Genomic DNA, 25,462 nt, shown 5'->3' with positions numbered 1-25,462 from the left:
TCATATGAAATAAACAGAATATGCAAATCCATCAGAGACAGGAATGAGACTAGTAGTTGCCAAAAGCCAGAGTCAAGTATTGGTGGGAGAGAGAGAATGGAAAGTGATTAGGTACCCATTAATTGTGGTTACACACAACTTAATGGGTGGAATGAAATGTTCTTCTGGAGTCATAAGAAAGCTTTAAAATTACGAAGAGGAGGTGATGGCACAACGTTTTGAATACACTAAATGCTACTGCATTGTTCACTTTAAAATAATTAATGTTATGCTATGTGAATTTTACCTCAATATTTAATAAGTGTTATAACATAACCTTGTATTTAATATAATTCTTTTTATTTTTTAACAATTCCAATATACATGAGAGTAAAATATGTTAGTTCATACCTCATGACAGTAAAGATGATTACCAATGAACAATCTAAAATCAGGTCATTTTATTTTTCTCTATAATTAAATTGTTTTTAAATTTGTTTCATTAATTTCAAAACTTAACTGCATGGTAAAAGTTTTAATAAGTAGGAACAGAGGCTACAGTCACACTAAATAAGATTTTTAAGAGCACAGGGAAATGCTTACATCATAATGTTAAGTGAAGATTTTAAAAAGTGGTATTGTATATAAAATATATGTAATATTGTATATATACATTATATATATATATATAGATAGATAGATAGATAGATAGATAGATAGATAGATATAGATAGATAGATAGATAGATAGATAGCATGATCCTTAGTACTTAAAATGCTCTTCTTATGGTAACATTGTGTTGGGGGTTTGGGCAAATTGGTGAAATTTTTCTTTTTTACTTTCCAAATTTTTCCTTTTTTTAAATCAAAGTATCATTTTATTTAATGAGTCATTTTATACAATATGAACATGAATCCTATATAATAAAAGAGAAACCTGTAAATTGACCATACCCCACTATACTAATCAGCCAATCAGGAGTGAGTATGCAAAATAACCTGACAAAGATGGCTTTGGACAAAACACACAGGGTCCTCTGTGCATGAGCTGCAGAAGAAACATTTTTCTTTTCTTTTCTTTTCTCTTTAAGTATATTTTATTGATTTTGTTACTGTGAAGAGGAAAGAGGAACAGTCAGAAACATCTATGAGAGAGAAACATTGATCAGCTGTCTCCTGCACACTTTCCACTGGGGATGTGCCAACAAACCAAGGTACATGCCCTTAACAGGAGTCAAACCTGGGACACTTCAGTTTGCAGGCCAATGTTCTATCCAACGAGCCAAACCAATTTGAGCAAAAACACCTTTTCTGACAACCCATTGGCTAAGCTCCCTATACACCGTCACTTGCAATGTTCTTGGTAACATTGGTAATAAGAATCCAAGCTGATCTAGCACTTTTCATCCATATTCCTAGAGGAAAAAACTAATGTCCGTTGATGGATGGGCTAAGAAATGTTATATCCTGCCCTAATCAGTTTGGCTCAGTGGAGAGAGCCTCAGCCTGCTAAATGCAAGGTCCAATTCAATTCTGATCACTGGCATGTAAATAGGTTACAGACTCCTCCAGGGCTGGGGCCCAGGTCAGGGCTCATGCAGGAAGCAACCAATCAAAGTGTCCCTCTCACATTGATGTTTCTCTCTGTCTCTCCCTCTCTCTTCCACACTCTCTAAAAATCAATGGAAACATATCCTCAGGTGAGGAGAAGAAAAGAAGAAAGGAAAGAGGGAGGGAGGGAAGGAGGGAGGGAGGGAGGGAGGGAGGGAAGGAGGGAGGGAGGGAGGGAGGGAGAGAGGGAAGAAATAAAGAAAGAAATGTCATATAGTATGAAAGACACATCTTGAAAATGCCTAAAGAAAACTGTCATTTTGTTCATGGTGAAGGGACTAGAATCTGTGTTGGTGAAAACACCTTGGTGGCTGCTGTGACTGGCAGTGGCTGCAGCAGTGGGGTGATGGGGATGGTACCTTCACCTGATCAGCCCAGTCACCTCCTGCAGAGGAGTCCAAACTGCAGATTAGGCCCGCTCCCCTTGTGCTCCCAATGTGTGAGAGGGGGCAGGCTGGGCTGAGGGAACCACCCACACACAAACACAGTACATGAATTTTGGGCACAGGGGCCCTAGTATAATTATAATTGTAAAAAAATAATAATTTTAGCAAGAATGGACTGATTTTCATATTTTCAAATTAAAGTCAACTACATCTACACATAACTCCTTTGCATGAAGCCGAAAATGTCACAGCATAAAATGTGTTATCTTGTAGCCCCTGTATTTTTGCTGATAACAGGTTTTTAGAAAAGCAGCTTCAGGTTTTCACCTAAGGTCTGAGACAGTTGAAGCAGACGATTCAGTCTCAGCAGAAAAATGCCAAAACAGGAGCAGGACAATAGAGGAAACAAGGACATGACCAGAGGCTGCTGCCAAAGCTGCCTTAATAGACACCTGCACTCTCTGCAGGACAAAAGGCCAACTTTCTTAATGAGCATATTTACCAGTGTCATCAAAAAGGTTTTTTATTTTGTAAAGGTTTCCTATGAGAGAGGCTGACTTAAACAAGCAGAGGTTTGGAGTGTAGGTGATATGACAAGGAAGATGTTTACACTGAAATTATGTATTTTGATACATAATACTCCTCATAGAAATATTGTAAAAAACAGAAAATGTAAAGGTGGACATTTAAATTACCAGCCTCTAACCACTCAGAGAAGCTTAGTCAATCTTTGACCAGAATTGGGCAAAGGCCATTTAGAAGCAGCAGTCTTTCACAGTGTAGCAAGCTCATCAGCATAGTTTGCTTAGCAGGTGTGAGCCTAGAATGTGCCAAGCCTGCTCCAGCAGAAGTGTGGCTCTGCACAGAGCACAGAGGATTCTTAAAGGACAATTATCGGTCTTTGGTTGACAAGCATGTTTTCTCACTTCACTCGATATCAACAACTTAGTAACCTGAACTTCCTTTGGGGAAACTGCTCTTTCCAGTCTTGGTCCATGTGGTTTGGGTGGGACTGAACCCAGCCAACCCAAAGTAAGGATGACCTAGGCTAAGCCAACCAGTGGGTTCAACTACAAGGGCCACAGTGATTCCTTATTCTAGGCCAGTGCATGTCAAGGACAGTACTTTTGTTAAAAATGTTGACAAGACACATGGATTCTATCACTGAGCATTTGTAAATAAAGTCCCTTGGGAAGAAACTGTGATGATGAATGGGTTGCGATGTTGGTTTGGTAGGTAGTGGTGGATGCTCTGTTCCTCCCCTGTGCACCACTCTACCATGGCCCTTCCCACTCAGTACTCTGCTCCCTGATGTTTCTGTCTCCCCCATCTGATGGTCAGCTCTTTCTAAAGCAGCGATTTTCAACCAGTGCCCACAAGAACCTTTAAAACATCAATACCAGACTACTTAGTCATTGTCACTAACCTATTTTCCATTAGGTCAGCAAATAAAAATATACCAACAGCCTAGCTGGCATGGCTCAGTGGTTGAGTGCCGACCTATGAACCAGGAGGTCATGGCTGGATTCCAGGTCTGGGCACGTGCCTAGTTTGTAAGCTCAATCCCTAGTGTGGGGCCTGCAAGAGGCAGTTGATCAAAGATTCTCTCTCTTCATTGATGTTTCATGTTTCTCTCCCTTTTCTTTCCTCTCTAAAATCAATAAAAATATATATTTAAAAAATGACAACTGTTATCTGGTATGAATGTCATGCCTTGCCCTATAAACAATGGGTCATATAATAAAGTTGTATTTTATTGACCAAATTGCATAATATGGTTGTGAATGATTACTTAATTTTTGGTACCAGAAATTCTTATATACAAGGATAGGTACCTGATATTTTTAAGTCACTTTGGAGCAAAAAGGGTACTTAACTACTTTTTATAAATTAATCAAAAGTATAACTATTTTATGAGAGATCTGCAAAATATATATATTTCATATGCCACAGGATTTTATTAATTAGTTAATATGCTATGAGATGAAAAAAGTTGAAAATTGCTGCTATAAAGGAAGGAGACATATCTCTACTATGTTTGGCCATTGAACACAGAAGGACCTAAACAAACACAAGCAAACAAAATTTCCCTGATGAACTTAGTTGATTTGAGGTGAGGCACTGGGGGTTCTCTCACTAGGGACTCAGGTTTCTGGGCTCCAGTACCTCTGCTGGTCAAAACCACATCCCCACCTGCACCCTTGGGTTCCTGCTTGAAGCTGGAGTCTGCTATGTGTCTTCTCTAAGTTATCAGCTGTGGGTACTGATGTGGTCACTGCATGCTTCTCACACAACTACACAGAGACCATCATCAGGCATGAGGTGTGGGGGCGGAGATGCTTAATAAAAAGCCTTTGGGATGAAGCACTGCAAAACCAGAGGGGGACTCAGGTCATAGAGCCTACCCACACCTCCTTCCTCTTCTGGGCGCTAACAGGGAGCACAAAGAAACAGCAGCAGCTCCCACCTGAGCAGCCCTCCTGGGAAGATGCAGCCACCCCTGTTCGTGCTCCTGCTGGCCTTTTTCCTACTCCCCGGGGCGGAGGCAGGTGAGTGACCATCTCCACCCTCACAGGCACAACCCATCCCACAGTGGGCACAGACCTGCTGGCCCCTCTGCACATCCCTGATCCAGCTCTCCACCAGGAATTATCTGAACCACAGCTCCCATCCTATCTCAGACCCACACATATGATGCTGGATGACACACAGGCAGAAATGACAGGGCAGTACCTATTTTCAAGAAAAACTGGGCCATGCAATGCCCTCCCCAGGCCCTACCTGTGCCACATGGAGAGTGTTACTTCCTAAAAGTGCATGGCAGAGGCTGGGAAACTGCATAGGACAGAGCAGTCCTGGCTTCCATGCCTGTGATGAGACAGGTGCTGTCCTCAAGGTCTGCTTAGGAAAGAAGCCCAGAGCTCAGCAATCCACACTTGGTGGGGTCCCTATCCCCATAAGACTGCTGCTTCTTCTGCTCCATCTGAATGTTCCTCAGTCCCTTTCTCAAACTCTGCTTTTCTTCCTAGGCCTTTAGCAATTTCTTTAAATGATGAGCCAGTGAGGATGGTAGCCCCAAACTTGTCTGTTTTCCAGAATCCCACAGCACTGTCCTTACCAACCCTCCTCCAGAGGCCCATTGGGGGCCAGTCCTTCCAGGCAGTTAACAAACACTGGCAACTCCCCACCTGTCAGGCCCTAGGACAGCTCTGCAACATCTAGATCCCTAAACCTAAGTCCTGGATATGGCAAAGCACACTTCCCTGGACATCACAGCACCTCAGGGGCCTCAGAAGCTCACCCGACACCAAGCAAAGTCAGGAGAAGAATTTTTAGGAGCCTCCAGGCCTTCACTGTTCCTAAGACCTATATTCTCACCTGCAACTATGTGGCAGGCAAAGTCACAGACCCAGCCTGTTACTCTTCCCTTTTCTAGAAGAGAAAGTTGAGTCCCCCATCCCCTGGACTCCCTCCCAGCTCAAGGCCACCCAAGGCTCCCAAGTGCCCAGCGCATGAGCATCAAGCCAATGCTTGCCTGATGGACTCCGGAGAGCACTCAAACACAACAGAATTTTCCTGCAGGGGAGATCATCGGGGGACATGAAGCCAAGCCCCACTCCCGACCCTACATGGCCTACCTTTGCACTGAAAATGAGGAGGAATGCAGTTGTGGTGGTGTCCTTGTGGGAGACAACTTTGTCCTGACAGCTGCTCACTGCAATGGAAGGTGAGAAGTTGCAGGCAAACTACACCTCCTAAGACTCCTACAGGGTCCCTGTCCTTCATCCCAGAAGTTACAGCCCAGGGCAACTGTCCAGTTTCCTGCTAACTCAAGCCCATGAGATCTCATCAGAGGAGCTCTCTGATATCATGTCAGAGCAATGAAAGCCTGAGAAATAGGACAGGTAAGCTTTGGGCTCAGAGGGTCAGAGGTGAAAGCAAGGAACACAATTGAGAAGAGAACAAACTCACTGGACAAAATAAGCAGCTGTGGACTATGAACACATGCATTAGGGTCAAAATGCAAATGCAAGTAATTTCATGACATTTCCTGAGGGCAATAGAGAGATCCCTATCCCTGACCTCAGTGTTGTTGAGAAGCAGAATCACCAAGTCCCTGGCCCCTATGGCCTGGACCAGCTGTCACCTGCCATTCATAATCCTTGGGATGCATCTCCTATGACTCTACCTCCCCCCCGCCAAACTCACCCACTCTGTTCTCTGTGCAGTTCAATCAATGTCGTCCTGGGGGCCCACAACATCAAGAAGAAGGAGGAGACCAGGCAGAAAATCCCAGTGAAAAGAGCCATTCCCCACCCAGACTATAATGAGGGAAAAATCTCCAGTGACATCATGTTACTACAGGTAAGAAACCTCTTGCTGCTCTTGCAGTTTTGAGATTTCATTGTTTCTCTTCTGACTGTGGCCTGCCCCTTCCATTTCTTTCACTCCAGTCACCTGATTAGTCCCAGGAACTCAGGTGTCCCATCATGGTCTCCAGGCCCAAAGGAACTGGCTGACCTGGGCTCCCTTGTCTCTTCCCCATCAGCTGAAGAGAAACATCAAGAAAACTTATGCTGTGAAGCCCCTCCCGCTGCCCAGGAGAAGCGACCTGCCAAGTCCAGGAGATAACTGCATTGTGGCCGGCTGGGGGCTGGTCACAAGGAAGGGACCTGAATCAAACACTCTGCAGGAGGTAGAGCTGACCCTGCAGAAGGATTATGAGTGTGAAAGGCGCTTTAAATATTACAACAGGGCCATTCAACTGTGTGCAGGGAACCCAGAAGAAAATAAGGATTCCTTTAAGGTAATACTGAACATCTGCCTAGCTTGGCTATGGGAAGAGGGATGTCTGAATACAGAATGGGACCTGAGGAGGGAGGGCAATACTTCACCCTCTTGGCTGTGATCTTTCTCCCCAAGAGGAAAAGAGGGAATCCGCTAGAGCTGTGAGGAATTGGCTCTCTTAGAGGCTACAAGGGCCTATGGTCACTCTAAACATGGTGCTTCTCCAGATGGTGAATTTGTAATACTGGCCCAGGCTAGGACACAGCAGTTAGATAACTATTCCCTGGGTGTGCAGAAGTTATACCTGGTGGCTCCTTCTCCATGCTAAGTGTCAGCCCCACCTGCCTGACGTTGGGTCCTTACAGAGTAGATTGCAATCACAGCCCCACAGCACCTTCATAGCCAGAAAATCAGGGTTCTGGGGGAGCAGAGGGAGCAACCACCTGAGGCGAAGTGAAACAGTGACAATGTCCAGGCTGAGGGCACCAGAGTGACTTGCCTGTTTGCTTATCTCCAAGGTGGAACCCAAGCAAGGCAGCCTTCTCTGGGAGGGACTTGGAGGTGAGGGGTCGAGGGCAGGCCAGGAGAAGTGACTCAGTTCTTCCCTCTCTCTGTCCACAGGGGGACTCCGGGGGACCGCTCCTGTGCAAAAATGAGATCCAGGGCATTGTCTCCTACGGAGACTCTTGTGGGGATCCTCCAGGGGTCTACACCAAAGTCGCCAGTTTCCTTACCTGGATAAGAGAAACCATGAAAAAACTCCAACTGCAGGACCAGACTATCCACTCTGGAGCTAATCCAGGATCACACTGTGGTGAGGGAGGTGGTGCTAGCAACTGAATAAATGTCTCTTAGCTGATGAGAAGAGCAAGTTTGTTGTTTATTCTTTGACCCTCATTCACAGGCTCCAGCTCTGTGCTCAGAAGGCCAATAGCACAATTCTTCTCTGTTCTACTTCCTCTTCTTCCCCTCTTCCTCCCCTCTCCATACCACACCACCACTACCAAACCCATGCAAAGCTGTTACCAGCTCCTTCTTGGCCACACCTGCAGCTGCAGGGCCTGCCCATCTGCCAGGGCAGAGAGGAGCACCATTAGGAGAAAACATGAATCTCTCTGGTCCTGGGCTCAGTGTGAAGATCTTACTTCTTCCTCTGTGTTATGTGCTGAGAGGAAAGGACTAGCACTGTGGGTGCTGGGCACCGAGCAGGCACAGCCTGGGCTGCAACTCAGGAGGCCCCACTACACTGGGGAGAGGAGGGCCTTCCTGAGCAGGACATTGTTCTCCCACAGCCAGGGAGTGGCAGGTTTTGGGGGCTTGGGGGATTGTGAGAAGAGATGGGGGTGGAGGAAGAAAGGAAACCCTGAGAAGCTCCTCATTCCCTCCTGGGCTGAATTTCTCTCCCTCCCAATATCTGCCCTCCTCCAAGCTCAGGGCCTCGCTTGGCCTCCAGTCTCCTGGCTTCCCCTTCTTCTCATCCCTGCTGACCACTGAGCATCCTCAGAGTCCACCAACTCCTGCACCCCACAGACCACACTGGTCTGAGCTCCTTGCTCTCCCATATCCACCCCTACATAGGACACCGACAGTGCCCAGGTCCAACAAGGATGGTCACTGAGTTGCCACCAAGCTTATGCCCTGGCACAGGGTGACCGGGGGACCAGACCTGTGCTGGCCCGTTGCAGGGCCTTGGAGGACAGGGCAGTAGGGTGTCTGCAGAACACCTGGCCCCATCTCTCAGTGGGCAGAGCAAGCTCCACCCTCACATCCAGCCCAGTGTCTCCACCATGTGCTCAGAGTCCACTGACTGCTGGTCACTCAGGGGCCTGAGTCCCTTGCAGCCTGTTCCTCACTGCTGGCCTCAAGGCTCAGGCTGCGGGGAGGGAGGCAACATAGGCTCCACTTGCCATTTAAGTTAGAAGTCACCTGAAGAGTTGACTTTGTTATATCTCCCTCCTCAGACATTAGTCCTTCTCAAAATCATTCAGACCTTCAGGAAACAAACATCAACTCGATTAAAAGAAACATAGACCTTGATAGAAGCAAGAACAAGATCCTGAGCAGGACGAACTATGAGTAGGCCAAGGGGAACCTAAGAACAATGCTCACCTATCTGTCCAAGGAGGTGAGGATAGAGTGGCCCCAGGCCTTAGGAATCACCAGATATCAGCAGAAGGTCAAGACATCCAACAAGCTTTCAGTGAGTTAAGAAAAGAACGATTTTCTGGGGAAGGAAGATGGCTGCTGACGGGAAGGCAGACTGCAAGATAGTGTGTGAGTGAGACAACAAAGGGACAGGGTGTAGACCCATGAGAAGTGTTTGTTTGTGAGTTGAGGGAATAGATATACTCCAGGGGACTGTGGGGGATCTCTGATATGAAAGCATGCCATCTTGAAGGGGAGAATGGATATTGACAGAAGCCTGAAATTCCCAGGAATATACAATTGCACATTAGACAATGGAATAGAAAAGAGAACCCAAATATCAACCCAAACCACTATGTTCAATTAATATTTGACAAAGGAGACATGAACCTACAACTGTACCCAGCGAACAGCTCTGAACCCGGGAACACTGGTCCCAAGTGATGTGAGAACTGGGATTGGGAGGAGCTCTACACCCCCTCACAGAAAGGTCAGATTTTGCCTGAAATAAGGTGAGGTCTGTGGTCCAGGCAGGAGAAGAAAATACGAAGTGAGAGCTAGAGGATTGGGGAAGTCTCCATCCAGAAAAATTCACAGCTATTGGGGCTGGCATGATCTGCAAATGTGGAAGGGGATATGCAAGGCTGCGAACATAAGGGAACTCTAAAAGGCAGCCCATAGCTGAGATGAGGCAAAAGGCCAGCCTAAAAATTTAACAGTCTGCCAACTGCTTAGACCCAAGAAGTTAAAAGACTATAAAAACTTGCGCCACCACACTACTCTGGCTTTTTCTTTTTCTTCTTTTTTCCTCTTTAAGTCCTTGTTTTTTATTACTGAGCCCAATATATAGGATCACCCTATTGGGGAAACTCTAAAAGACTGTAGGCAAAATTGTTTTTGTGGAACCTGGGGATCAGAGTGGGGGATAAAGATCAGAGAACCAGCTCTAGGGCAGCCCATTACCCAAACCACTATTAAGTGCCAGGGAAAACAAAATCTAAACACTAGCTAAAGAGGACCTATAGACCCAGAGGTCAATCCAGAAACACTGCCACCTAGGGGTTGAAGCACAAATTGACTCTTGTGTAAACACAAAGGAGTATAAGAAGCAAAGTATTGACTGCTTGGAAATCAGGATGGATTGTGGCTTACAACATTGAGGAGCAGTGAAACTCAGGGAACTTCAATACTGTCCTGACTAGGAAGCAGGTGAGCCAAAAAGAACAATAGAGGAAGTGAATGACCTTCAATACTGAACATTTTTATTTTTATTTCATCTTTTACTTAAGAAACAAATTTTTTTTTCCTCACTTGATTTTACCTTTTTAATTATTATGTTTTTATTCTTTAATCAGTAGTAGTAATTCCTTTTTTTTACTTTTTTTTTAAAAAGTGCCATTTTATTTTACCTTTTTTTTTTAACAAAAAAAGTGTCATTTTATTTTCTCTTTATTTTATTTTGGCATTAGTGTTCTACATTCTATTTTCATATTTCCTTTAGTATCCTTTTACTCTATGTCAACTTTACCTTTATGCCAACACTCCCTTCCTCACTTTTTCAATTTTGTTGTCCTGACTTAGATTTTTCCTATTCCTCCTTTTTTACTCCCTGTTAAAACTTCACCCTACTTATATATCTAATTTCAAACCCTCCTAAGCTAAGTCCATACACACCTCTCTCTTCTCTTTCTTCTTCACTATCCAAATTTTTTTCTCTCTATCCTTTTGTTGTTGTTTGCTTGATTATTGATTATATTGGTTTTTTATGCTTCTTTGTGAGGTTGTTTCACTTTTTATTTTTGTTTTTGTTTTGTTTTCTTTTTGTATGTTTCTTACTTCTGTTTTCCCTCACCTTGCTTGATATTAGTTGTTCTTTGTAGTTTGCATTAATTTCTAGGTATTTGTTTCTGGCATTTATTGGGATTAATGGCTGTTCTATTGGAGTTTTCTCCCCTTATAAATAATTCTTTCTCACTTTTTATTCTCTTTCTTTACTCTCTTACTTTTTTATCCTTTTCCCAATTTCACATTTTTCATTCTTTTTTTTCCCCTTTTTTTCTCTATTCTTTCTTTTTTATCCCCTAATTATCTTTTTTCTAGTGGTCAACTTTATTTGGGGTTCTTAGTATCGTGATTACATTTGTGTTCATTGTCTTGTGTGTTAAGCCTTTTTGTGTTGTATTTGGGCCTTTAAATCAATGCAGGAGAGAGAGAACTACATAACCAAACATCCAAAAAAGAGAGATCATTGGGAGACAAAGAAACAGCCCACATATGAAAAAAAGGCAGACATCATCAGAAAAGGAAGTAAACAAAATGGAGGCAAGTAACCTGTCAGAGAAAGAATTCAGAGAAATAGTCATAAAGGTGGATGAAATGAATGGAAAACAGATTCAACAATATGTGTATGAAACAAGAGGAAATGAAGAAGGACCAAAAAGAAATAAAAATGACATCACTACTATATGAAAAAAAAAAACTCAATAAAAAGCATCAAAAGTAGACAAGAAGAAGCAAAGGACCACATAAGTGAGCTAGAAGACAAGGTAGGAAAAATTACCCAAGCAAAGCAGCTTCTAGAAAAAAAAAATTAACTAAAAAACATATTGAGAGCCTAAGGGAACTTTGGGCAACATGAAACAAAACAACATTTGCATAATAGGGGTGCCAGAATGAGAGGAAACTGAGCAAGGAATAGAAAACCTGCTTTAAGAAATAATGACAGAAAACTTCCATAATATAGGAAAGAAAATTCACACAAATCCAAGAAGCTCTCAGAGTCCCAGACAACATGAACTCAAAAGACTGATGCCAAGGCACATTATAATTAAATGGCCAAACACCAATGACAAAGTAAGAATTTTAAAAGCGGCCAGAGAGAGAAAGAAAGTTATCTACAAAGGATCCCCCATCAGACGAGCAACTGATTTCTCAATAGAAACTGCCGGGACCAGTTTGGCTCAATGGATGGAGCATCGGCTTGGAAACTGAAGGGTCCCGGGTTCGATTCTGGTCAAGGGCATGTACCTTGGTTGCGGGCAGATCCCCAGTAGGGGGTGTGCAAGAGGCAGCTGATCGATGACTCTCTCTCATCGATGTTACTAACTCTCTATCTCCCTCCCTTCCTCTCTGTACAAAATCAATAAAATATATTAAAAAAAAGAAAGAAAGAAAGAAACACATCAGAAAACAAGGCATGCAAAGGAAGGGTCTGAATCCAAGAACATGGTACCTAGCAAGGCTCTCAATCAAAATTGAAGGTGAAATCAGGAGCTTCACAGCCAAAAAAGGACTAAGGGAGTTTATTACCACCAAACCAGCAATACAACTAATGCTAAAGGGCCTGCTGTAAAAAAAAAAAAAAAAAAAAAAAACTTTTGGAGGGTATCAAGGGAAAGATTGACAGTAATACAATCATAGCAGGGGACTTTAATACCACACTATCACCAATGGATAAATCCTCTAAATAAAAAATCAGCAAATAAACACCAATCCTAAATGACTCACTAGACCAGATGGAATTAATCCACATCTTCAAAACATTTCACCCCAAAGCCACAGAATACACATTCTTCTCAAGTGCACATGGGTCATTTTCAAAGAAACGCAAAGTTTCTTCAAATTCAAGAAGGTAGAAATCATATCAAGCATCTTCTCAGATCAAAGTGCCATAAAACTGTAAATAACTACAATAAAAACAATTCACAAAAATCAAACACATGGAGACTAAATAGCATGCTATTAACAACAACTGGGATACCAGAGAGATCAAAGAAGAAATAAAAAATATCATGGCAACAAACAACAATGAAAACACAACAATCCAAAATCTATGGGACACAGCAAAAGCAGTCTTGAGAGGGAAGTTCATAGCTCTACAAGCCTACTGAAAAAAAAAAAGGTAAAAAATTACCTAACCTTATAACTCAAAGAGTTAGAAAGAGTGCAACAAGAAAATCCCAGCGTAAGCAGAAGGAAGGAAATAATAAAGATCAGAGCAGAGATAAATGACATAGAGAAAAAAAAAGAAAAAAAATACAAAAGATCAACAAAATTAAGAGCTGGTTCTTTGAAAGGATAAACAAATTGATGAACCTCCAAGCAGGCTCAACAAGAAGCAAAGAGAGAGGACCCAAATAAACAAAATCAATAATAAAAGAGGAGAAATAACAACAAACCCCACAGAAATACAAAGGATCGTTGAAAAATACTATGAACAACTCTATTTCAACAAACTGGAAAACAGAGAGAATGGACTATTTCTTGAAAAGTACAACCTTCCAAAACACAATCAGGAAGAATCTAAAAATCATAGGCTAATAATGATGGAAGAAATTGAGCAGTCATCAAAAAGCATCCAGCAAACAAAGGCCTGGGGCCAGACAGCTTCACAGAAGAGTTTTACCAAACATTCAAGGAAGAACTAAACCTATCCTCCCTAAATTATTCAAAAAAATTCAAGAGGAAGGAACATTTCCAAACTCCTTCTATGAAGCCAGCATCATCCTAATACCAAAACCAGATTAAGACAACACAATGAAAAAGAATTATAGGCCAATATCCTTAATAGACAAAGATGCAAAATCCTTAACAAAATTTTAGCAAATCAGATTCAGCAGTATATCAGAAAGATAATACATCATGACCAAGTAATATTTATCCCAGGGATGCAAGGATGATGGTACAATATCTGCAAATCACTAAACATGGTACATCACATAAACAAATTGAGAGATAAAAACCACATAGTCATATAAATTGATGCAGAAAAAGCATTTGACAAAATCCAACACCCATTTTTGATAAAAACTCTGAGCAAGCTGGGGATAGAAGGATCATACCTCAACATAATAAAAGCCATATATGACAAACCCACAGCCAACATCATAATCAATGGGCAAAAACTAAAACCATTTCCTCTAAGAACAGGAACAAGACAGGGATGCCCACTCTCACCACTCAAGTTTGACATAGTACTGAATGTATTAGCCATTGCGGTTAAACAATAAATAAAAGGCATCCAAATTGTAAAAGAAGAAATAGAACTATCCTTATTTGCAGATGACATGATATTGTACATAAAAAACCCTAAAGACTCCATCAAAAAATTATTAGACTTAATAAATAAATTAGGCAATGTAGCAGGAAACAAAATTAAAGCCAAGAAATCTATGACAATTTTATACGACAACAGTGAACGTAAAGAAAGAGAGATTAAAAAAGCAATTCTGTTTACCATCACAACAAAAAAAATTAAGATACCTAGGAATAAACTTAACTAAGGAAGTAAAAGACCTATACGTGGAAAACTACAGGACACTGAAAAAAAGAAAGGAATATGTAAACAGGTGGAAGAATATACCATGTTCATAGATTGGTAGAATCAACATCATTTAAATGTTCCAGCTACCCAAAGCAATCCATAGGTTCAATGGACTCTCCCATTAAAATACCAACGGCATATTTCACAGATCTAGAAAGAACTCTCCAAAAATTCATCTGGAATAAAAAAAAAAGTACTCGAGAAAGTAGGTGGGATCTCAATACCAGATTTCAAGTTGTATTATGAAACCACTGTTCTCAAAATAGCCTGGTGCTGGCATAAGAATAGACAAATAGACCAATGGAATAGAATAGAGAACCCAGATATCAACCCAAACCACTATGCTCAATTAATATCTGACAAAGGAGGCATGAGCATACAATGGAGTCAAAACAGTATCTTCAATAAATGGTGCTGGGAAAATTGGACAGATAACATGCAAAAAAATGAAACTAGACCTCCAGCTTACACCATACACAAAAATAAACTCAAAATGAATAAAGGACTTAAACATAAGACAGGAAACCATAAAAATACCAGAGGAATGCACAGGAGGTGAAATCTCAGACATATGCCAAAGCAATTTCTGCACTTATACCACTCCTAGGGCAATGGAAACTAAAGAGAAAATTTTAAAAAAATGGGACTACATTGGAATAAAAAGCTTTTTTACAGCAAAAGAAACCATCAACAAAACAAGAAAGCCGAATGTATGGTAGAACATATTTGCAAATGTTATCACTAATAAAGGTTTAATCTCCAAAATGTACAGGGAACTCATACAACTTAATAAAAGAAAGATAAATGATCCCAAAATAAGTGGGCAATGGACCTAAATAGAAACTTTTCTAAAGAAGGCAGAATGAAGGCCAAGTGACATATGAAAACATCCTCAAAGTCACTAATTATCCAAGATATGCAAATTATACCAGACAAGCAGATTCCATCTCACACCTGTCAGAATGGCAATCATGAACAAATCAACAAAGAACAAACCCTGGTGAGGATGAGGACAAAAAGGAACCCTCCAGCACTGCTGGTGGGAATGCAGATTGGTGCAGCCACTGTGGAGAACAGTATGTAGTTTCCTCAAAAAACTAAAACTGGAACTCCCATTTGACCCAGTAATATCACGCCTAAGAATATATCCCAAGAAACTAGAAACACCAATCAGAAAGGATGTATGCACCCCTATGTTCATAGCAGGACAATTCACCATAGCTAAGATTTGGAAACAGCATAGGTGCCCGTCAGCAGATGAGTGGATTAGAAAACAATGGTACAGCTACACAATGGAATACTATGCTAATATAAAACAGAAGGGATTCTTACCATTGCAGCAGCATGGGTGGAACTGGAGAGCATTATGCTAAGTGAAATAAGCCAGGCAATGAAAGAAAAATACCACATGTTCTCACTCATTTATGAAAAATAAAGATCATTATAACCTGATGACAAAAAGATAAGATAAAGAGGCAGTAAAGCATCAAACAGACTGTGAAATTACAGTGGGAAGGCTGGGGAGTGTTGGGGAGAGAGGGAAAGACATCAGCCAAAGGATTTGTATGCATGCATATAAGCACAACCAATGGACACAGACACTGAGGACGGGGGGGGGGGGGGGGGGGGGGGGGAGTGAAATGAGAGCATGTGACAGGGGTTAGAGAAGATTGGAGAAAGGTCAATAGGGAAACATGAGATATATGTACTACTATGTGTAAATCTTTAAACAATAAAATAATTTTTTTTTTAAAAAAAGAACAATTTTCATCTCCATCAGCTACTCTAAGAAGTTTGAAAATTGCATCCAAAGTAAGTGAAAATCAATGCTAGTAGGAGGACTTAATAAAGAGAGAAGAGATTGAGCTTGTGATCTGAGACCACATTCCTTGTACATGTACATTAGGTTTATTTTCCTTAAGATTTTCAGAATTCTTTATATATTTTAGATGCCAATTTTTCAGCAGGTTATTGTAAATAGCATCTACCAACCCATATTTTTGCATTACTGTTATGAGGCCTTTGGTTAAATAGAAATTTAAATTTTCAAAGAACCTAAATTACTCATTTCTTCCTATTGTCTTGGAAATCTACATATTTTCTGAAAAGTAGAAGAAACTAATTGCTGACAAATTTTTTCATTATTTCTCATAATGCTGAGGAACTCCAGAACCTCCAAGTACATGATTACCCCTTGTTTGGGGATCAATGGGCATGCAAGGACAGCCAGGCAGAGGGGCAAGGATCTGCAGCCCTGAGGAGTGGGTTGAGGGGTCAGGCCACCTCAGTGGAGGGGTGCCTCACTGCAGGGTACCTGACTGACTGACTAGATTCAGAGAAGCTCTGGGCCCAGCTAACTGGGCCTTGCCCAGGTGGCCTTTGCACTTCAGAGGCAGTGACTCCTGCTCCTGCCTTGGCCCAAAAGCAAGTGCACTTGGACCACCTGTTCCGGAGAAGGGGGGAGCAGTAAAGAAAGTGGGCGGGGGACCAGGGAGAGGAAAGAATAGAATATGGGACATCCACATGAAGAGGTGCTTGAGAAGAGGCTCAGAAGCCTGATGGGAAGGTTTGTTCTGTTTGTCCAGCAGCTGTCCCTTAGGACGGCCAGAGAGCATGGTTCGGAGGGCTCCCTGGGTGCTGAGTCAAGTTCCACAGCCAACTCAGTTTCCTGGTCTGTAAAATGGATTAAGCATGTCCCAGTGCCTTCACTGAGCTTTGATAGCCAATTGAGATACTATATAAGGAAAATGAGGGTAGAAGTGAAAAAGAAAAGAAAAAATGAACAATACAAAAGAAGGACTGGAAGGAACCTGTAAACCCATTGTCACTTAGAGAGGGAATATAGTCAATAGTGTTGTAATGACGGTATGATGCCAAGTGGGTACTGGAAATATTGGGGAACTTTGTAAAGTATATGATTGTCTTTCCACTATTCTGTAACTAATATAAAACCTGAACATAATACAAAATAATATCGAATGAAAAGAGGAGTGAAATTTTTATAAATTTCAATGCTTAAACATAGGTTATAAAGGAAGAAAGGGGGGAAATAAGAATAGGGTTTTCATTTTACCACTGTGTTGTCTTTTCAGTACATGAAAAAGATAGTTGTCTTTATATGCTGCTTTTATACTTTTCTAAGTCACTATTTCATTTGAATTTCAGGGCAACTTAAAGACAAGATAATTATTCTCCCCACTGTTCAAAAAAAGGAAATCTTGATGTCTGCCCCAATGATTCAATCTTCAAGCCCTTATTGTAAAGCAGGTTAGTGAAATTTTCTGCTAAGGGTCCTTTCTATACTAATAAAAGCCTTGGGGGTGATCAGGACAGCAGGGGAGGGTAGTTGGGGGCAATCAGGCCTGCAGAGGAGCAGTTAGATGTCAATCAGACTGGCAAGGGATCAGTTAGGGGGCAATCAAGCAGGTAGGCAAGCAGTTAGGAGCCAGTGGTCCCATATTGTGAGAGGGAGGTCCAAGCAGTCAGACATCCACCAGGGAGTCCCAGATTGGAGAGGGTGTAGACCAGGCTGAAGGACACGCCCCCTCTGTGCATGAATTTTGTGCACTGGGTCACTAGTACATTAATATTGTATTATAGTTTTAGAGAGAGATGAATGGGGTGAGGGGAGAGAGAGAGAAAAACACCTAGCAGTTGCCTCTGTGATGTGTCGGGAAGATAGAACCCCCAACCTAGGTTTGGGTCCTGACCAGGAATGGAACCCACCACCCTTTGATGTATGAGTCAATATTCTAATCAACTGAGCAACCCCGCCAGGGTTATACAGAAATGTTTATTATATTAAGGAAATTACTTCCCCTTTTGATCTGCCAAAAGGTTATGTTTGTTATCATGTGAGACTGTTGAATTTTTTTTCTTTATTGATTAAGGTACTACATATATGTCTTTATAACCCCAGTGAATGTTGAATTTTATCAAATGTTTATTGGGATAAGTTTCCTCTCTTACATCTGCCTTATGGAGATAATAGGCTGTTTGTGAAAATAAATTGTGATGAGATTGGGCTGTAAATTTTCTTTCTTATTCTGTTGTTTGAATCAAGGTTACACCAGCCTTATACTATGAGATAGTGTTCCTTCTTTTATTCAAGATGTTGTAGCTGTAACGTTTTTACTTTCTTGAATTTCGGTAGAAATTAACAGTAGATCCATCAAGGTCAGTACTCTGTGTAGAAAATTATGGATTGCTCAAGCAATTTCATTGATTGTTCTAGTGCCTCCTAAGTTTGCAAATTTTTCCTCTGTAAGTGTTAATCAGTAATGTTTCTGTTTTGACTAAATTTTAAATGTATTAGTATAAGTTTTTTATAATATTCTTGGCTTAGCTTTTAAGGGCCTACAGTACTTATAAAAAATATTCCATTATTAGTTCCTCATAATAAATATTTGCACCTTCTCTCTCTTTTCTAAATTATATTCTCCAGACGTTTGCAATTTTATTAGCCTTTTAAAATAACCTTTGCTTTACTAAAACTCACTATTGTATGTTTACTTACTTCATTAACTTCTACTACCTCGTATTACTTCTTCCTCTGACTCATCTGCTAGCATAGTAAATCCTCCTGTCACAGCTCCACTGGTAAATGGCTCTCTGAGGCCCAGAGGTCACTGCAATACCTGAGTTTTGGGTGGACTCTGAAGAGCTGGCTGGGATGCTCCAGCTCTTCTGCTTTGTTCACATCTGGCTCCAGTGTGACTTCCTGGTATTTGGTCAGAAACAGAGAAACTTACCAGCAGGGGAATATCTATAGCTAGGACATGTCATACCAAGACGCGGGGACAGATGGGGCTGTGACACAAGCATCTGTAGGTGTGAATTAGATTTTCCAAACACAACACTTTGCTACATCTGCCCTGAACTAAGACATAGACAGAAAGAAAGACCCACCTGGTTTTCAGTCATATATTAGAGGTTCTGGTAAATGACTCAGGAGCATCCCTCTTCCCTATCCCAAAACATACCATTACTCACATCAAATATAGACATGGCAAGAAAGTGCACACGCTGCGTGAGATGGGAAGGCAAAGAACCTATTCACTCAACAAGGGTGAGGTATGACCTTCAAGCCTTAAGGGAACTAAATGCTTTAGGGAAAATAAATGGCCTTGGTGGGCAAAGTTCCTGGGGAGATAAAGGTCCTCAAGTGGGGAATGGGGATTGGAGGTGGTAGGTGTTGTGATCCAAAGTCACATCAAAGGCAACATCACAACTGGGAACATGGCTCCATTCCAATTCTCTTCTGCCCAGAAAAACAGTCAGCACCAATTGATTGGGGCGGGGGGTGGGGCGCTCTCTATTGTTACACTCACTCCAGATTGGTGAGGATGAGCACACTGTCTTCACCCAAGCTCATTTTTCCTCCCCTTCTCTCTGTAGTCCTCTCTATTCATTACCCCAGACATTTGCTCACTCCAGAATTTTACTGAATTATCCCCAACCCAACATTCAAGCCTTGCTCTTTGTTGCTGGCTGGCCATGGGAAAAATTAGAGTGTTCTAGTAGATGCCAAAAGTCTAGAAATCTCATAGATGTGTATCTATTCTATAGACCTTTTTCTCTCCCCATCCCTGCCCTCTATCCCCATCCTTACTACTACAGAGGCCAGTTGGAAGCACAATCTTCCCCACGCCAAAACATAACACAGGTTCTCCTTCACTGACAAGTCTCTCCCTCAAAACTGTTGTCATGTAAACATGACATGTAAACACTCCAGAAATTCTGAATGGCATTCCACTCTCCTAATAGGAATATAGAGGTAACTCCTAACTGAGGGAGGAATCTCTTCTCAGCAACACAGAGGAGTCTCATGGACAGATCAGATCAGCCAAGTTCTGGCCCAGTATACCTGTAGTTTCTAATTGTACATAACGTGAGAATGATCAGGCTCAGGGAAATTGGTTTATAGCAGGAGTCTCAAATGCCATGTGTAAGTGTGGGAATGTCATGTCATTGTGCCATTGTCATTTCCTACAATGAATGGCCCTGCCCACTTGCAATGAACACTAGAAGTAAATTGGTGAGTGGCTAAGGCCCAAGGGGATTCATTGCCCAACATGGGCCAGGCATGACATTCTGCTGAATGTTGGGGAAGAACATCAGGGAATAATGGATAAAAGCAAAGGGAATACATGATCCAAATGAACTTTTCCATCACAATATGGTAGCCACTGAGATACCTTCCTCTTCTAAGAGAACAAGAGTCCCAGATTAAACATATAGACAAGAAACTTTCATTCTTCAACACCTCTATAATTTTCCCCAGATTCTTGGGACAATATAGTAAATGATGATGTTTGTAGAGCTGTGGATAAGACCACAGCCTATGAAACCACATCTCTGCACTATCCCCCATCATTCCCTCTTATAACCTGAGTGATGGAGAGCAGGCCCACTATCTCCTCAGGGCCTTAAAATGCTCATTTGTGAAATGTAACAAATATCAATATTTCTCAAGGAGTGATGTTAGGATCTATGGTCAGAGATCAATAAATATTATCCAGCATTAAGATGTTAGATATTATCTTCTCACTTATAGTAATAAGTGAGATAATATATATAGTTATATCATCTTCTCACATCCCCAGTTCAATTTCCTGTCAGGGCACATACCTTGGTATCAGGCTCAATCCCCAGTGTGGAGCATGCAGGAGGAAGCCAATCAAGGATTCCTTCTCATCATTAATGTTTCATTTCTCTACCTTCTTTCCTCTCTGAAATCAATAAAAATTATATTTTAAAAATTACAAAAGCCAACACAACAATAGTCATCTGGTGTGAATTCCCTTTGTGGGTTATGAAGTAGAATTGCATTTTATTGGTCACAGTGTGTAATATAGTTGTGTCTAATTGTTTAATTCTTGGTACCAGAAGTACTTAAATACAAGTACAGGCACCTAATATTTTTTTAAGTCACTTTGGAGCATAAAGGGTAGCTAATCACTTTTTTTTTTTGTTTGTTTTGCAAAACAATCAAAAGTATACCTATTTTTTGTAAGATATACAAAGTACATATATATTTTTCAGTGTGCCACAGAATTTTAATAGTTTATGTATCATGAGAAAAAAAAAGCTTGAAAATCACAGCACTAAAAACAGGAGACATATCTCCACTAGGGTTGCCCATTGGCCAGAGAAGGACCTAAACAGACACAAGCAAAAGAAATTACCCTGATGGACTTAGATGCTTGGAGATAAGGCACTGGGGGTTCTATCACTGAGGACTCCGGTTTCTGGGCACCAGTACTTTCACTGATCAACACCACATACCACAGGCCCCACCTTGTACCCTTGGGTTCCTGCTAGGGCTGGAGTCTGCTCTGGTGTCTTCTCTAAGTTCTCAGCTGTGGATACTGATGTGGTAGCTGCATACTTCTCACACAACCACCCAGAGACCATCATCAGGCAGGAGGCATGGGTGGGGATGCTTCATAGAACGCCTTCTGAGGTGAAGCACTGCAAAACCAGAGGGGGACACAGGTCATAGAGCCTACCCACATCTCCTTCTCTTCTGGGCGCTAAGAGAGAACACAGAGAAACACCAGCAGCTCCAATCTGAGCAGCCTTCCTGGGAAGATGCAGCCACCCCTGTTCGTGCTCCTGCTGGCCTTTTTCCTACTCCCCAGGGCGGAGGCAGGTGAGTGACCATCCCCACCCTCACAGACACAACCCATCCCACAGTGGGCACAGACCTGCTGGCCCTTCTGCACATCCCTGATCCAGCTCTCCACCAGGAATTATCTGAACCACAGCTCCCATCCCATCTCAGACCCACACACATGAGCTGGATGAGCCACAGGCAGAAATGAAAGGGCAGAAGCCAATTCTCAAGAAAAGCCAGTGGGCACAATGTCCTCCCCAGGCCCTATCTGTGCCTTGTGTAGAGTGTAACTTCCTAGAAGTACAAGGCAGAGTCTGGAAAACTGCAGAGGCCAGATCAGTCATGGCTTCCATGCCTGTGATGAGACAGGTGCTGTCCTCAGGGTCTGCTTAGGAAAGAAGCCCAGAGCTCAGCACCCAACAGTTGGTAGGGTCACCATCCCCATAAGACTCCTGCTTCCTCTGCTCCATTTGAAGGTTCCTTAGTCCCTTTCTCAAACTCTGCTTTTCTTCCCAGGCCTTTAGCAGTTCCTCTCTTTAAAGGATAAGCCAGTGAGGATGGCAGCCCCAAACTTGTCTGTTTTCCAGAATCCCACAGCACTGGCCTTACCAACCCTCCTCCAGAGGCCCATTGGGGGCCAGTCCTTCCAGGCAGTTAACATACAGTGGCAACTCACCACCTGTCAGGCCCTTGGACAGCTCTGCAACATCTAGATCCCTAAACCTAAGTCCTGGATATGACAAAGCACACTTCCCTGGACATCACATCACCTCAGGGGCCTCAGAAGCTGACCCAACACCAAGCAAAGTCAGGAGAGGAATTTTTAGGAGCCTCCAGGCCTTCACTGTTCTTAAGACCTATATTCTCACCTGCAACTATGTGGCAGACCAAGTCACAGACCCAGCCTGCTACTCTTCCCTTTTACAGGAGAGAAAGTTGAGTCCCCCATCCCCTGGACTCCCTCCCAGGTCGAGGCCACCCTAGGCTCCCAAGTGCCCAGCGCATGAGCATCAAGCCGATGCTTACCTGATGGACTCAAGGGAGCACTCAGGCACAACAGAATTTTCCTTCAAGGGAGATCATCGGGGGACATGAAGCCAAGCACCACTCCCTGCCCTACATGGCCTACCTTCACATTAAAGATGAAGAGGAGGAATCCGGGTGTGGCGGTGTGCTTGTGGGAGACAACTTTGTTCTGACAGCTGCTCACTGCCATGCAAGGTGAGAGGCTGCAGCCAGGCTACACTCTTAAGACCCAAGGCAGCTCCCCAGTTTCCTGGTAACTCAAGCCCATGAGAACTCACCAGAGGAGCCATCAGAGATCATGACTGAGCAATGAGAGCCTGAGAAATTGGGCAGCTAAGCTTTGTGTCCTGAGAGACAGAAGTGACAGTAAGTAACATCATGGAGAAGAGAAGCACCACACTCAGCAAATACAGCAGCGGTGGATCATGAGCACATGCATTAGGGTCAAAATGCAAATGCAAGCAATTTCAAGATATTTCCTGAGGGCAAGAGAAAGCTCCCACAGGCCCGACTCTGTGTATCAGTGGGAACCAGAGTCACTCAATCCCTGGATCCTATGAACTGATATCCCTTGTTTGTAGCCCTGCTCTGTCCCAGATGCCACTTGCCCTTCATGGCTCCTGGGATGTATCTGCTGTGACTCTACCTACCCTCCCAGACTCCCCTCACACACAGATGCACACTCATCCACTCTGTTCTATTTACAGGTCAATCAGTGTCACCCTGGGGGCCCACAACATCACAAAGCAGGAGAAGACCCAACAGGTCATCCTGGTGAAAAGAGCTATCCCGCACCCAGACTATAATGAGAGGAAACTCTCCTCTGACATCATGTTACTGCAGGTGAGGAAACTTCCTGCTGCTCTTGCAGCTCTGGGAACTCATTGTATCTCCTCTCACTGTGAATTGTTCCTTTCTTTCCTCCCATTCTGGCCACCTGACCAGTCCTAGTGACTCAAGGGACCCTAGATGTCCAGGCTCAGAGACCACTAGCTGACCTGGACTCCCTTGCCTCTTCCCCATCAGCTGGAGAGAAACGTCAAGCAAAATTATGCTGTGAAGCCTCTCCAACTACCCAGCGGCGAGGATCTGCCAATTCCAGGAGATAACTGCATTGTGGCTGGCTGGGGTCGGGTCACAAGTGAGGGTCCTTCCTCAGACACTCTGCAGGAAGTAGAGCTGACCCTGCAGAAGAGTTTGAAGTGTAAAAAGCTCTTTAACCATTACAACAAGAACATTGAACTGTGTGTGGGGAACCCGAGAGAAAATAAGTCTGCCTTTAAGGTAATGCTGAACATCTGCCCAGCTTGGTTCTGGGGAGAAGGGTGTTAGGGTAGAGGATAGGACCTGGGGACCTAGGCAGGGCGGTGAAATCCTTCACTCTCTAGGTTGTGATCTTTCTCCCTGGAAAGAAAAGAGAGGAGCCACCAGAGCAGAGAGAAACATGGTCTGCAAGAGTATACAAGGGCCCCTGGTCACTCCAAACAGGATTCTCCCCCAGGGGCGGGGACGGGGCAATTTGCAACACTCTGGCAAAGCTGGGGCAATGCAGTTAGATCACCATTCCCTGGGTGACAGAAGTTATACCTGGTGGCTCCTCAGAGCTGGTAAATACTGTCAGTCCCTCCTGCCTGCTCTTGGGTCCTTACACAGTAGACTGCAGCCACAGCCCTGCAGCACCTTCATAGCCAGAGGATCAGGGTCTTGGGGGAGCAGAGGGAGCCACTACTACCTGTGTAAAGTGAAGCAGTAACAATGTCCAGGCTTAGGGGACTAGTGGGGACCTGCCTTCATGCTTTTCTCCACGGTGGAAACCATGCTAGGCAGCCTTATCTGAGAGGGACTTGGGGTGGCAAGGAGGGCAGGGCCAGAAGAACTGGCTCAGACCTTCCCTCTCTCTATCCACAGGGGGACTCTGGGGGGCCGCTCCTGTGTAAAAATGAGATCCAGGGCATTGTCTCCTATGGAAGCAAGGATGGGAAACTACCGAGAGTCTTCACCAAAGTCGCCAGTTTCCTTCCCTGGATAAAAGAAACCATGAAAAAACTCCAACTGCAGGACCCAGACCATCTTCTCTGGAGCTAATCCAGTATCACACTGCTGGGAGGGAGGTGGTGCCAGCAACTGAATAAATGTCTCTCAGCTGAAAGGAATAGCTGGACTGTTGTTTATTCTTTGACCCTCATTCACAGGCGCCAGCTCTGTGCTCAGAAGGCCAATAGCATAATTCTCTGTTCAACTTCCTCCTCTTCCCCAAACCCCCACCCCCAAACCTCATGCAAAGCTGTTACCAGCTCCTTCTTGGCCAAACCTGCTCTTTCAGGGCCAACCCTTCTGCACCATTAGGAGAAAACATGAATCTCTCAGATCCTGGCCTTGGTGTGAAGATCTTACTTCTTCCTCTGTGTTATGTGCTGAGAGGAAAGGACTAGCACTGTGGGTGCTGGGCACCAAGAAGGCACAGCCTGGCTGCAGCTCAGGAGGCCCCACCACACTGGGGAGAGGAGGTATTCCTGAGCAGGACATTGTTCTCCCACAGCCATGGAGTGGCAGGTTTTCGGGGTCTGGGGCTGGTGAGGAGAGACAG

At 43.2% G+C, this 25,462-nt stretch overlaps 2 protein-coding genes across 2 annotated transcripts; both read left to right on the top strand.

Annotated features, from left to right (window-relative positions):
* Window positions 1–4,448: 4,448 nt before the first annotated feature.
* LOC311610302 (granzyme B(G,H)-like) lies at window positions 4,449–7,560 on the top strand (the record flags this gene model as incomplete). Its single annotated transcript, XM_084861362.1, is given in 6 exon segments — window positions 4,449–4,524; window positions 5,558–5,702; window positions 6,205–6,340; window positions 6,525–6,782; window positions 7,385–7,532; window positions 7,535–7,560. Coding segments are annotated over 6 exon segments (774 nt in total). The 5' UTR covers window positions 4,449–4,463.
* A 14,225-nt stretch (window positions 7,561–21,785) lies between these two features.
* Window positions 21,786–25,004, top strand: LOC311610292 (granzyme B-like). Its single transcript, XM_084861352.1, has 5 exons — window positions 21,786–21,889; window positions 22,924–23,070; window positions 23,583–23,718; window positions 23,902–24,159; window positions 24,784–25,004. The coding sequence occupies exons 1-5, from the start codon at window positions 21,825–21,827 to the stop codon at window positions 24,958–24,960; spliced, it is 783 nt and encodes a 260-aa protein (XP_084717478.1). The 5' UTR covers window positions 21,786–21,824; the 3' UTR covers window positions 24,961–25,004.
* The last annotated feature ends 458 nt before the right edge of the window (window positions 25,005–25,462 follow it).

This window comes from Pipistrellus hanaki, assembly GCF_964339955.1.
Source record: "Pipistrellus hanaki genome assembly, chromosome: 1".
Classification (NCBI taxonomy): Eukaryota; Metazoa; Chordata; class Mammalia; order Chiroptera; family Vespertilionidae; genus Pipistrellus; species Pipistrellus hanaki.
Note: the sequence above shows the minus strand (reverse complement) of the source record. Positions and strands in the feature narration are given on the sequence as shown.